This window comes from Rattus norvegicus, chromosome 17 (assembly GCF_036323735.1).
Source record: "Rattus norvegicus strain BN/NHsdMcwi chromosome 17, GRCr8, whole genome shotgun sequence".
NCBI classification, from domain to species: Eukaryota; Metazoa; Chordata; class Mammalia; order Rodentia; family Muridae; genus Rattus; species Rattus norvegicus.
In genome coordinates this window covers 85,362,501-85,377,114 of record NC_086035.1, presented here as the reverse complement: position 1 = coordinate 85,377,114, position 14,614 = coordinate 85,362,501, and the positions used below count along the sequence as shown (strand labels likewise).

At 46.9% G+C, this 14,614-nt stretch overlaps 1 protein-coding gene across 3 annotated transcripts in view; it reads left to right on the top strand.

The window, feature by feature from the left end:
• Positions 1–2,266: 2,266 nt before the first annotated feature.
• Positions 2,267–14,614, top strand: part of Nebl (nebulette) — a 351,896-nt gene continuing 339,548 nt past the window's right edge. For 2 of the 3 annotated variants that reach the window (XM_039095827.2, XM_063276524.1), the window contains exons 1-2: positions 2,267–3,210; positions 4,534–4,628. In XM_039095827.2, coding sequence (XP_038951755.1) covers positions 3,142–3,210; positions 4,534–4,628 — 164 coding nt within the window. In that variant the 5' untranslated portion in view covers positions 2,267–3,141. Of the gene's footprint in view, positions 3,211–3,834; positions 3,870–4,533; positions 4,629–14,614 lie in introns of those variants that run through there. The other variant, XM_063276525.1, reaches the window with a different exon arrangement.

Here is a 14,614-nt window from a genome sequence, read left to right as displayed (position 1 = left end):
TATTTACTGGTCCTTTGAGCTGGGAGTCTTCACTCTCTTCTATACCTATTATCCTTAGGTTTGATCTTCTCATTGAGTCCTGGATTTCCTGTATGTTTTGGACCAGTAGCTTTTTCCGCTTTACATTATCTTTGACAGTTGAGTCAATGATTTCTATGGAATCTTCTGCTCCCGAGATTCTCTCTTCCATCTCTTGTATTCTGTTGGTGAAGCTTGTATCTACAGCTCCTTGTCTTTTCTTTTGATTTTCTATGTCCAGGGTTGTTTCCATGTGTTCTTTCTTGATTGCTTCTATTTCCATTTTTAATTCCTTCAACTGTTTGATTGTGTTTTCCTGGAATTCTTTCAGGGATTTTTGCGATTCCTCTCTGTAGGCTTCTACTTGTTCTCTAAGGGAGTTCTTTATGTCTTTCTTGAAGTCCTCCAGCATCATGATCAAATATGATTTTGAAACTAGATCTTGCTTTTCTGGTGTGTTTGGATATTCAGTGTTTGCTTTGGTGGGAGAATTGGGCTCCGATGATGCCATGTAGTCTTGGTTTCTGTTGCTTGGGTTCCTGCGCTTGCCTCTCGCCATCAGATTATCTCTAGTGTTACTTTGTTCTGCTATTTCTGACCGTGGCTAGACTGTCCTATAAGCCTGTGTGTCAGGAGTGCTGTAGACCTGTTTTCCTGTTTTCTTTCAGCCAGTTATGGGGACAGAGTGTTCTGCTTTCGGGCGTGTAGTTTTTCCTCTCTACAGGTCTTCAGCTGTTCCTGTGGGCCTGTGTCTTGAGTTCATCAGGCAGGTTTCTTGCAGGGGAAAAGTTGGTCCTACCTGTGGTTCCAAGGCTCAAGTTTGCTCGTGGGGTACTGCCTAAGTCCTCTCCGCGGCGGCAGCAACCGGGAAGATCTGCGCCGCTCTTTCCGGGAGCCTCCGTGCACCAGGGTTCCAGATGGCGTTTGGTGTTTTCCTCTGGCGTCTGGATGTGCACAGAGTGCAGTCTCTTCTGGTTTCCAGTTAATGTCAGTTTTAAGGTGTGCACTTGTCTTATCCATGCGTTTCGTTCAGTCAACATTTCATTACTTTTTACTATGTGTCAATCACTGTGATGGGTGGCTGGTTTAGTAAGAAATTATACAACTTACAGGGACACTAACCAGCTATAAATGTCATCATCATTTTACCCCTGAATTCTGTCCTTAGTGTTTAGAAAAAATAAAGTATTTGATTGGTGCTTCCAAAATAATTAAATGCTAAAAAGGAATTGATAAAAATTGCTGCTCTTTGCGAGATTACACACATACCTTTTTGCCCACAGTCACCTTTAATGATCTTTTAGGTGTTTTTAAGGATAAGAGCTACTCTCTTAAAGCAAATTATTCTTTTATTTGCTTTGAAGGTGGGGTTGTGGACACAGCAGTGAGTGGCACAGATCCACTGGATTTGGTGACTGTGTTTGAAGAATTCACCTCTTTGAAAAGCCAAACAGCCAGGCAGTGTTCTGGATGCGTTCATGATGTAGCCTGCCCTGCCCGAGAGGCCTGACAATCAATAGTTGTCTCCGGAAGAGGTGCAGCTATGATTTTTCTTGAACTGACAGAAATGTTTGTCACAGAAGTTGCTAAGTGGCATGACTGAGTCTTAATCCTCTTGCTAGGAAAGGAATGTGTTTGTTACAACCAATTTATGATAATCCTAGCCGATTTGATTTGCGTGGTGCTTACAGAGGCCAGGGAGGTTGAAGTGCTTACCGACTGCAGACTCACTTAACCCTCCCTCCAGAAGGGTCAGAGCTGTTTTGTAATTCCGTTGTCAGCCCCATTCTGAAGATGAAAAGATTGAGTCAAAGAGAGGCTAAGCATTGGCAGAAGGCCACAAAACCAGTGAGTGGCAGGGTGGCAGGGTGGCAGGGTCAGGCACAAAATACAGTTAACATGGTTCCATTTGTTTGCCTTGTTATTATTAAAACGGAAAACCTTGCAGGTTTGTCCCCGTCCATCCTACCCTTTGCTTGATTTTTTGGCACTTCTAGTTTGGATGATGGCTTTGTAATTGCTTCTCCTAGCGCAAGAGAACTTTTTCGCAGATCTTTGTGGTACTTAATTGCAAAACATTATTCTGAATACTTTCACTTAAAGCGAATACCGACTGTGTTAATCAAGAGAGACTCGGTTCTGGCCTGTAATGACCAGTAGCTCTCCAATGACAGGAATAAAAAGTGCGGCGACTAGGGGGCACCAAGAAAGCTTCCTCATCCAGGACTTCAGGCAGGCACGCTACTCATTTTCTCTACCGGGAAGTGGTGGAAGCTAGGTAGAAGGGGTGTAAGGGGGACTTGAGTCTCTCGGTTCCCGTGAGCCTTCCAGTTCCAGGCCGAGCGTCTTCTTCTGTTCAAGTCACGGAAAGGCTCTTCGCAGTCTTGGCCAGTGTGCAGGGCGCTACCGTGCGGAGCTGGTCCCTTGAGACGTAGGAGGAGCTTGGGCACATCCTTGGCCGACCTCTGGGTGTCAGGGACGTCACCCTGGAGTGAGAGGAGGGAAGGGAGGAAGGAGCCTGGAAGTGAGCGTGTTTGAGCTTTTCCCGAGCTCCAGTCACCCCAGCTCTGACCTCCTCCGCCTGGCTCGCACTGTCGCCACCGCCCACCTGGGCGCCTAGGACTGCTGCGGCCGTGGGTACCAGTTCCCCCGGCCTCACTGGGCGGCTACTAGTAGAGTTCTCTGGGTCCCTATTCTTCCCTTCCCCCGCGCCGCCCTCTGTCCCTTGGTGCCAGACTGGCTGGTTCCCTGCCCTTTGGGTCGGTGCGCGCTGGTGGGTTTGGCCTGCGCGGCGACGACGGCGGCGGCGGCGGCGGCGGGGGAGCGAGTGAGCGAGCGCAAGGGGCGGGCGCGAGTGCTTGTGAGTCACCGGTACCTGGAGCGCAAGCGACGCAGAGCCAGCGGCGCACAGCCCGAGCAGGAGCCTAGTGCCAGCGTCGCCGAGCGCGGCCTGCCCCAGGCCCCGCCGCGCCCCCTTGCACCTCGCCAGGCCAGTTCGCCAGAGCCTGAAGCCCTTCTGCCAGCCCGGAGGTGGCGCGGGGCTCTCCGGGGGATGTCACAGCGGCTCCTCGGAGCCCCCAGTCACCGCCGCAGCAACAGCCACCGCCCGCGGGAACCGCGACAATGAATCCCCAGTGCGCCCGCTGCGGAAAAGTGGTGTATCCCACGGAGAAAGTCAACTGCCTGGATAAGGTGAGCGAGGGGCGCCTGGCCAGCCCGGACCTGCCGGGCTCCGGGTTGCACCTGTTCCAAGAAGTTTTGGCACCCGGGTTGTAAAGATGAGTGGGTTGGTATGTTTCGTGTGTCTTGTCATAGGGAGAGGATGCTCGAAGGAAGATCCCAGCCGTTGTGTCTGAGATCTCCACGATTGGATGAGGAGGGTGTTGGAACTGGGAAATGCTTTTGTCCTGGGTTTAGGGTGCGCGACATCCACACGGCTTCCTTGAAGGACGGATGGCAGCCCCGGTAGAGAGGAGGCAGGATGGGAACCTAGTAGCTAAGACTGAGCCACCCAGGGGCCAAGCTGAGAACACAGGAGCTAGGCTGAGCACCCAGCAGCAGCCGGCTGAGTCACCCAGGAGCCAGGCTGGGGACCAGGCGTGTGGGGGGGGGTGCAATTTGACAAGCCGCGCCCCCTCCCCCGTCTAGTCTGTCCCTCCCTCCCCACTGCACGGACCTTGACACCTTCACCCAGTCCCCAGAAGTTCTGGAAACAGAGGCTTCAGGAAAAAGAAAACAGCAATTAATATGTTGTAGGGTGGCCGCTGCCGCAGTGCTAAGAATAAAACCTCCAAGAGAGACCCAGCCCGATGTAGCAAGCTGACCCACCAGCCAGCGCCTGCTCCACCAGGGTAAATTCCAGAGGAAGTGGCTTTAGCTGGGTCGCGGCGGCGTTGCCCTTCCTGGGTATAGATAGAGTTGAATAGCCTGGGAGACAGACCCAGTGTGATCCCGGGTGACTGACAATTGAAACCAGTCGTAGGCGGTCTCTGTGAAATTTGCGTTTGGCGTTACAAATGCCACTGTAGAGTAAGCCTTCATCCCAGACAGAGATGATGTTCAGCTATTTGGTGGAAACTGGGTGGAGATGGGGACAAGGGTACTTACATAGTTCACCACTGCTACTGTGAGTTTTCTGACTTCCGGTGGACACGTGTGTGGAAATCCTACAAACATTTAGAGACGTTTGCAAAGAGAACCCTTTGTATCTTAAAGCCACACTGCCGGCTCCAGTCTTCCATTCACCGAGCTCAGGGTTCCTTTTTGGCTACGATATACACAGACCCTTGACATTTCTTCCATTGTGAGTCTATAGTGGCGAGATTGGTTTAAAACTCAACTTTAGTAGCTGTCTGATCTCTTCACTGAACTGGAAATAGATAAACGCTGGCTGCTGCCTACTGCCATTTCCTGGTAGTATTATCAAACAGACTGCATTCCCTGCCCGCTCTGTCCACAGCTGGTATTGCAGTGAAATGTTAAATATTTGTTTTTCTGTTTTTCTTTCCTTCTCAGTATTGGCATAAAGGATGCTTCCACTGTGAGGTTTGCAAGATGGCTCTCAACATGAACAACTACAAAGGCTACGAGAAGAAGCCCTATTGCAACGCGTAAGTATTGCCAGTGTGCTTTGCCAGGTGTGGCCCAGCGTGAGCGCTTAAGTTAGTAGACGTTGCCTCTTGTGAAGAATTGACTCACTCTGCTGTCCAGGTGTGCAGGTGGCCAATTACCTGTTTATGCCACGGACTCCATGGTCACTTACTGCCTTGAAGGTCACTGTATTTCTGTCCTGCTAATGTATAGGGTAATTCGTGTGACTTCTCCACCGGGTTAGCTTTTGAGGCTCGCAGGGTTGCAGACCCAGGGACAATTATTAGAAGCTGCAGAATTTACCCACTGAGAATGTGTGGGCTCTGATATGCGTGTCAGGTAGATTTCCATTTTAATCACATGCCAATTTCCGTTGAACTCATAGGATGTTGCTACCTTGCCATTTTATATCTGAACCTCGTTGCTAGGGAAAGAAGCCTCATTTGCTTTGGTCTTCACGGAGTCCATCACCCCGGGTGTTCTGGGGTTTAAAAAGGGAATGAAAAGAATTGTGATTTCTACCTGGTTAACATTGGATCTGTTGTCACAGGTCTTCTGTAGTAGACAGGGTACTCCCGGGAAATAAAGCAGTGGTGCCTCTTTGATGGGCTTCCTGGAGGGCATGTTCTAGGCAATATTAGCTAGCACTGACAGTGTTTACCATGAGTCAGGCCACTCTCAGAGTAGATTTGTATACCCAGTTACTTGTTACCAAAATCCTGTAAGTAATGAGGGTCCCTTTTATCACCCCCCTCCATAACAGGCATGAAACCAAAGCCTAGAGGAGCTAGGCTTCAGGATGGGCCTCAGGTCACTTCCAGAGGCTTGAGTGTCTCCACACTGGGCAGAACTTCCAAGTGCTCTCTTATTGCCCTGGGACCTGTGCCTCTTCACTCCTGGGAGTATCTCTGAGGTCACACAACGGGCATGTAGTCCTGATTGTTGATCTCTCCCCGGTTCTCCTGTGGTCATGACCAGGCCTAGAGGTGACCCAGAGACCTCTAGACAGACATTTAGCTTTTAGCTGGCACATTGGGCAGAACTTCCTCCACCCCAGAGTGTTTGAAGCAGCTCCACAGGCCTCTGGGAGACTGAGGGCCTGCCTGTGTTCATCCTGGAAAGGGAGTGTATCACAGTCAGCAGATCCCTGATGAACAAACGATGCGCTCAGACCTCTGGTGCAGAACTTTAGAGATATCTGGGGGCTGGGGGAGGTGGCTTGGTGGGAGAGAGTGCTGGTGGTATAAGCGTCGGTTCCTGTAGCCTCAGCATTGTGGGGAGTAGAAACTGGGGGATCGATGGGACTTGCTGGGCATCAATCTAGTCAGGTTCCATGAGAGACTGTGCTAAGGGAAGAAGATGAAGCCTGACAAGTTGTACCCTCCTCTAGTCTCCTTGTGTGTGCATAGAAGTTTCACTCACATACCTGCAGACACACACATACAGTGCAGTAGAGAGCGAGAGCTTTTTTTTTTTTTTAACTCTTGAGGTTTTTTTTTTTTGTTTGTTTTTTTTGTTTTTTTCTGGGAGTCTACATTAGTGTTCACAGCTATACAGCAGCTTTCCGGGAACTTAGAGTTCTGAGGACTGAAGAAAATCCAGACTTCCCAGTGCACAGATATCCCTCAAATCTGTTCTCAACATTCCCAGGCCATATACCTTACTTAAGAAAAAAACAAAACACACACACACAAAAAAAAACACCAAGTCTAAAGCAAAAATGAGACTTCAGTTTTGCTTCCTTAAGAATAAATGATTGGTTCTAATCAAAGGCAAGTGCAGCAGGAAGAAGAGAAGGGGCTGACAGCCCTTAAACAAGATAATTATCCTTTAGGTAAAGGAAAATCAACCTTCCTTCCTGTACTCGGTTAGCGTGTGGCCATTCAGTATCAGGAAAGATCCTTAAGCCTTAAGGGCTCTACTGCTTGGAGCTTAACTCAATGCCTAACAGTGCCTTTTGGGTTCCCCAGAGGGCCTTAGAGGGAAAGCAAAAGACAGAAAAAAGGAGCAGAGAAAGACACAATGGGAACAGAGATGCAGGGATTGAGAAATTGAATGAGAAAGCAAAAGAAAAGAAAAAAGAAATAAAAACAAAGAAGAAAGGAAGCCGGGAGGTAGGTGGGAGGTAGGTGGTTTGCATGGTGACAGGCTTGTACATGATCTTGAGGACCTGCGTTCTTTTCCAAGAAACCATGAAATAAAAAGGGCATGGTGGTTTGAACTTGTAACTTCAGCTCTGGGGAGGAGGAGTCATGTGGGTCCCCGGGGCTAGCTGGCCAGCCAGTCTAGCATACACAATGAGCTCCAGGCTAATAAGAGACCTGGTCTCACAAACCAGCCATGTAGACAGCTGTTGAGGAACAGTACCTATGGCATGTGATCTCTCTCTCTCTCTCTCTCTCTCTCTCTCTCTCTCTCTCTCTCTCAAAAGTCATTGGTTGCTCTGAGCCAACTCAAAAGTTCAGCCCTTTCAGCTCAGCTTAATGAAAGAGTACCAGAGTTTGCTGCGAGATTTGAGCTAGTTGGGAAGGGCTGGTTTGAACTCTGACTTAACAGTGGACTAGTGCCCAGAAACACTGGGATTTGAACCCTCAAACAAAAGAACTCCATCAATAGGAAACACCCTATTGTGTGGTTTCATAAGCTTGAGTATGAGTTTTTAATCATTTTTGATATCTCTAGATTAAATAGTTATAGATGTCTATTACTGATTGTGTTTTGTTAGTAATTTGAACTAGAAGTTTTAGAGGACTACCTTCTTCTTTTGCTTAATATGGAACCTGGCAGTTCATTTTATCCACCAGAGAAAAGGTAGGACTCCTTCTCCTGGGTGAATGAGAAGTGATGTTTTGTGTTTGTCTAATTTAGCTCAAGTACATGTCACATGTTAGCACACTATAGAAAATAAGTCTTCCTGCATGGCATGTTCTGCTCACCATGTCTCCGGGCTCCGAGCTGTCCACTGTTTTTCTAAGGGCATGTGTTACCATGTGATCTGGTCCATTTGGATTACTCTCTAGGGATCATACACATCTGCTTTAATTCGTGTGCTGCTTGTCAATCATCTGCGCCCTGTAGTCTCTGACAGAAGGGTGGACATAATTTCTCTGGGTCAGTGGTGGAAAATGGATTCTCTAGTGAATTAAGCTCCAAGAAAATGAAACATTTTCTGTTTTTCCATGGATAGCAACGTTTTACCTGTACCTAGTTTGGTCCAGTAGTTGACACACGCATATGCTCAAATGTCACTTTTTAAAATGAGAATCTTAAAAGAAGAATATAGTTGTTCCTTGGTATCTGAAGCCTACAGGTTCTAGCAACCCCTCCCCTGTCACCATAGCAATATTGGTTATGCTCAAGACCCTTAGAGAAAATAATGTAGTGTTTGCATATGACCTGCACCTGTCCTCCTACATACTATGTCACCTCTAGATTCTTACACAAGCACAATGTAAATGCTATGCAAATAGTTCTCAGGATGTGTTGCTTAGGTAACAATGACAGGAGAAAGCCCTGCACATGTTTAGCATAGATAGATATTTTCCAGGAGTTTTCATCTGAAAGTAGGTGGACCTACAGGCATGGCCATCACAGGTAAGAAGGGCAGATTTATACACTGACTATGTGTGTGCTTCTCACCCGGAGTTAACTTTTATTAACCTTTTGCCAATTTTACTTCATACTTTTCTCAAACATCTAATTCTATACATTGAAAAAAAAGCTATTGGACAGTTCCTATGTTGTCATATGTCATCCCTAAGCATGATAGTGTGCACTAAGAAGGTATTTTCTTCAAGAATCACACAACCATTTTTATGTGTAAGAAAATCCTAATTTCATAATATTTATATTTGGTTCATGTTTAACCTGTGTTTCCTTCATTGTCCCGAGATTGTCTTTTTCAGCTGTTTGTGTGCAGGTGTGCATGCAAATTCATGCATGTTTTATTTTAGGATCCAATCAAGATACATAGTTTGTATTTAGTTAGGAAAATACCAACTTTTCCTGGTTACTGCAAGTTCAAAATGTTAGGTGTTCAGTTTCTGCTCTCAGTTCTCTTGGTTTAGGTAGCTTCTTAAGAGAGTTTCAGGCAGAGTACTTATGTAGTATTTTTTTTTAGCCAGTATAATGTGTAATTAACTTGAGACCCTTTGAAATAAATATTAACGTTGTGCTTAAAATTTTGAAAGCGTATGCACAGGCATTCTCCTTGTAATTGATACCCGAGGGCATCTTTTTTTAATAGAACAAGGCAGCGAATACTTCTTGGGTTTAGCTGTGTTGCCTGTTTATATTCGCACGTGTTTGGAGAAGATGTAAGTCTTCTGTTTGCCTTCACGCAGAGGAGGGCATGTCTAAAATGTAATTTACGTGGTATTTACATTTTGATCTTTTTGATAGGATCATCAAAATAGAGTGTATCCTCGGAATGAGGTTGAATACAGTGCACACTTAGTTCCTAACACAGTAGTGAAAGCTATTAAAATATTTAAAAACAAACTGGTCTACTTGAGTACGTGCCATGTTTTCCTAAGCCTTTATCCTTCAGAAGCCGGCAGTGGCTTCTTGTTTAGCACATTCAGGATTTTCTGCATCTTAGAACGTGCAAAGAGGACTGAGCACAGTTCCTACTTAGAGGTGCTGGGGAAATAACACACACAATGATTAGACAAGAAGCGTGACTTTTATGCCAAGCTAAACTACAAACACTCTCATATCCCACACACCACACAAAGAATATAAACCCCAAGGCCATTTGTCAAATTATTTAATTTATTGTGTGTGAAAATCAAATTTGCATTTATTATGCATCTGTAGCAAAAACACATTGGTTCTTAGAATTTTCTGAGAAGACCTTGTTTCTTAGAAGTAGCAATATCAATGAGTGGCTTTTAATATTCTGCCACCAAATGTCCTATTATCTCAGGACTGGGGAGGGACCAGACAATGATGCAATAGTTTACTATGACCTTGACAGTAATTTTCCTAAATCATTCCTTCTGTAGATTTGGGGGTGGGGTGGGGGCGGGGCAGAGGCTGAACAAATGTATCTTTAATTATGAAAAAAAAAAAACCCAGCAAAAAAATCCCAAACCCACAGATATCTGCCCTAAATATGTTTAGCCACCTTTCTAAATAACATTCCCTTCTCACCAAAGCGTCTCACTTAACATGATTTTGTTAGACTTTTGAAAATGAAGCAGCAGGAGCTGTGTTGCATTTGCTTCCTCTCTCCGGCTGCATTAGCAATTCCTGCGGTGAATATTCATTGGCTTTCTCCAGCCTGGAAGATGCTGAGCTGGGCGCTGCTCATTAAGAGCCACCGGGAATGGCCAGCGTGCTTCTGCCAGCCCGTCTTGAGGGTGCTTATCTAGGCCGATGTGCCTCTGGCTTTCTTACCGTTTCTCTGTGGCAACTAACATTCTCTTTCTGAGGTTATCAGAGGACAGGGAAGGAAAAGCCATGAAATGTAGACCTGAACTCCACGCCCACTCCACCTCCTGTTTCTCTTATCTTTGTGTGTGCCTTCCAAATTTGGTCCTATAACACTCCGTGGCCTGCCTCAGATTATTTCATGGGGATTCGTGTTCCCTGCTCTTAAGTGAGCAGTGGTTACTGAAGGTTTCATGAACTGTAGCCTGTCATTGGCACTTTGGAGCACGACGTAGTTGGCTTTGAATCTTGGTACCATTTTGTCCTATATGGCAAGTTTTTGGATGGTTTCTTCCTCCTCTATAAGATCGGTAATAGCATGTATTGTTTACTTTTCTAACTGTGGGACAAAATGCCCGAAAGCAGCAACCTCAGAGAGGGGAGGTTTATTTTGATTCGAAGTCCCAGAGGGGATCACAGCTCTCCATGGTGGGTTGTCTGTGGATAGTCACACGGTGGTGGCGGACCAGAAGCAGAGCAAGAAAGCAGGTGGGGCTATAGCTCTCAAGGTCCACTCCCTAGTGGACCTTGTCCTGGTGTGTGGGTGGGTGTGCGGGTACGTACGTGCGTGCGTGCGTGCATGGTTGTGTGCGTGTGTGTGTGTGTGTGTGTGTGTGTGGTGCTGGGGAATCAAACCTGAGGCCTCGCAATTTTTTTTCCGCGCGTTAAGAAGAAAGACAAGAGGTAGCAAACGCAGAGAAACCATGAACATGTACTTGAGCACTAAGAGTTCGAGACGGACTGGTTCATGGTTATGCCCTGTACACCAGGGAGCACTGAGAGCTGCGGTGGATCCCGTGACGAATGGTGTGTTAATGGGCCGGAAGTGGTCCCTTAATGGATTTTAGCTGCCGTTGCTTTCTTGCTTTCCTTTCCTGCCAGCCCCGGACTTTCCTTGGGCGCTGACCCAGCACCTTCAGCCCCTAGATCAGCTGTGGCACTGACGTACCAAGCTGTGTGGGAACCATCCGTGTGGTTCCCTGACTGTGTCCACTCGGGGAACAGAGTGATCTCTCTTGTTTACCCGATTGTCCCCTGAGCCTGTCACTTAGATGATGCTGAGTTAAAATTAAGCCTCTCTTTGCGGACTGTGATCACGCTAACCTCTCTGAACGTACACTCTGTATGTAATCCTCATTCAGTACGGCACCCAGCTCGGTTTCTCCTAGGAAGGCAAGCAGAAGTCGGACAATCCGGAAGAAGCTAGATGTTGGCCAGGCTTTGAGGAGCCTAAGAGGTAATTAATCCAAATGTGAGTAGCGAGGGGTGAAATTTTCTTATTGATGGGTTAGGCTTGGGACCCCCAATCTTGAATGATGGGGTTCAGTGTTGTTGCTGAATGGTTCCATGTAACCGGGTCACCTTCCTGAAAGCATTCCTTCTCAGTGTTTGCATATTTTCTTCTGAGTTTTACTATGTTTTGTAAAGCGGGAAATGTTTTCCCCTTACCAGGAACCTTATGGAGATTAAGTGGGTAGGGTATATTCATTTGTAAGCCTCAATACATCAAATGAAACCTGGTAAGTACCCATGTGCCAGTCCGTTCTGTTATTGATCACAACACGTTGGTGATATAACCTAATATTTCTCAGAGACTGGAGAAGTTTTAGAAGTGACAACTTCAATGGAAAGACAGTACGTCATGCTGGAGTTCTGTTGAGTGCCAGTCGGAGCATGCCAGCCTGCCTTGATGTTGCACATGTCGGGGAAAGGGTGTCTTCATTCCCTGATATAAGCATTTATATTAAAGGGTGACAGATTTCCCCTCCTCATCCCCCTTTTGTGCTCCCTCCTTCTTTTCCTTCCTCTTGGTGATTGAAAGGGGGACAGTTTATGTCACCTAAGATGTTCTAGAACATATGTGAGATGTTCTGATTCTCAGGCCTCTATTTAGCCACTGACAAAGTTTGACTCCTGGAAGAGGACTGGCTTTACAACCCTGTGCATTTGGAAGTATTTCCAAAAGGTGCCTTTGATGTGCGCCTTCTGTCTCCTCACAGTGATGTGTTTGTTGTGGAATGGTGTGAGATTAGCAAAGATTCCAAGATGAAGCACAGGAAATACCTTCTGAGTCCTGGTGAGATGAAGGTCGACCCAAGATATAGATGTGTGCACTTAGAGGCTTATTGATTAAGTGTCGAGGCTGGCGTAAGGGTGTGTTGTCGTATGTCTTCCTTGAACGTTTTCAGGCGAATGTTTTACATAGTGGCTCCCGGGAAAGCCAGGAAGTAAGAAAGATGCAGACATTGCTGTGCACAGGACCGTGTATTCCAGTGCGCCCAGCCCCTTGCGGTCTCTGAGGGAGAGGTTGAGTCCTATTTCTTTCTGTTTCTGCTGTAGTGTGACCAGGACGAGCTGGGCTTTTAGCACTAGAAGTGGGATGGATTTTGAGTAATATTTATGAGCTGAGCATCCAGCACAGTTCAGAGCCTGAGTGAAAAAGGACTGCTATAGATTCTCCTCTGCTCAAATTTGCTGCTAGAACCCACAGAGCTCCCCGCAGAGCTCCTCCTCGAAGGACCGGGATGGCTCTTCAGCCCTCTGAGTGAGACTGGATAGAGACACTGACATAGCTGTGGAGGTAGGACATTGTGAAAAGACCAGGCTTAAGTGTCTAGGATTGTTTACTGTGGAGGCGGGGACCCAACGTTAATTTTATTTGTATTTATTTACCTTTGCATGTTCTTAATGGAGCCCCGGAAGGAGCGGCCTTGCCGCGTTTAGATTCAGTTTACCTTGCTCTAATCTCTTGGCTCATTCCCACTGAAATCTAGGAGGGGCCAGAAGGCAACCAGTTCGGTGTATGCATCCCCAGATCACACGGATTGAGAGCGAGACTGGTGGTCTGTTGAGCTCCTGCTTCAGCTCAGTGGTTTACAAAGATCTTAGACAAGAATCCTTGATTAGCTCCCTCGATGCCCATTATTCATCAAAGGCGGATGCAAACCAACACAGAGAGCGTGGAGCGGGAGAGCGGTAGTACACAGAGAGCTTGGAGCGGGAGAGCCGTGGTACTCAGCCAGGGCCTCACGGATCTGAATGGCACCGGATGCTAATACTGAATGTGGTCTTTAAATAAGACTTCACCATCCATTAGCTGATCCAGAGAATGACTTCTACCAAATTCCGGCAAGCCACAAGGCCAGTTGCCCCCAGTCGGTGCACACATCAGTAGAGAAGGCCTGCCCCCACTCGTAACCGCCCCCTCCAGAGGGTCCGATGCTCTCTTCTGGACTCCTCACATACATCCTCATCCACAGTAACCATAACTGAAAATAACAAAGATAGATCTTTTTCTAGAAAGAGAAAGTCCGCTCTACTCACAGGTATTTAAGAAGAGGGTAACCTAGTTTTGAATCGCATGTGTATGTCTAGGAATGGCTCTGCACAGGGGAGTGCAGTTCCCGGCAGAGGCCAGAAGAGGGAGTTGGATCCCCTGGAGCTGGAGTTGCGCTAGCCACACTGGGCTGCTGGCTCTGAGGCCTTTATTGAGTTTCTTAGCTGAAGTCTCAGTGATTTCACCTGCAGAACGGGTATAATTATAGACTGTCTTATAGGAGTAAGAATTGATTAGCATTATAAATGAGCTTAGCAAAACTTCGGGCCACAGAGTAATCAGTAGGGGGACAATAGAGATGCTTATCCTGATTTACCGAAAACCCAGATTTAACCATTTATTCTTGCTCATGTTCTGACTCTGTGTCTGAGTCATTTTATCTTCAAAGCTCTGACTACCTTTGCAAAACGCACTCAGTATTTTAGTCAGCCATTAGACTTCTCCTGTGTGCATTCATTATAGATTCTGCTTTTAGTCTTTGGCTGTGCACATGCCTCTGCTCACGAGTGTGTCTGTGCGTATATTATGAACGTGGAGGTCGGAGGGCACAGCCTTGTGTGTCTGTCCGTCCTCACTGCCTACCTTGTTTGATGTAGCATCTCTTGTCCACTGCTGATATGTAGGGCTAGCTGGCCCATGAGTCTCTGGGGCTGTTCCCACTTCTGCTTCCCATCTTGCCATTTCTCCAGCCTCATTGTGGGTTTTATACCTCCGTTTACCACATTGTCTGCTTATTTATTCTACTTTTTTTTTGTTTTGTTTTTCAATCCAGGCTTTCTCTGTGTAGCCCTGGCTGTCCTGGACTCATTTTGTAGACCAGACAGGCCTTGAACTCACAGAGATTCAGCTGCCTCTGCTTCCTAAGCACTGGGCTTAAAGGTGTCTGCCACCACCCCTGGCTTTACCACACATCTTAAGGCTCATCTGGAAGCACAGTAGCTTTGGGTACCCATTTGATTTTCGGTTGAGATTGGAACGTGGAGGTTCTCAGCCTGGGCTTGGAGGTGGGCTTGGGGCCAATGGAAGGCAAGTCTACTGCAAGAGGTTTGCATTTTTAAAGGACAATTGCTGGCAAATATGTTGACAGTGAGTGTTGCAATATTACGAGGGAGTGCTGGGTTGACATCATTCCACAAGGGAGGGCACGGTCCCCAACAAGAAGGGTTGCTACTTGAGATTCCAGCCACAGTTAAGGAGTTCTCTGCTACTTGCATTCCAAACCCACTGGCTGGAAAT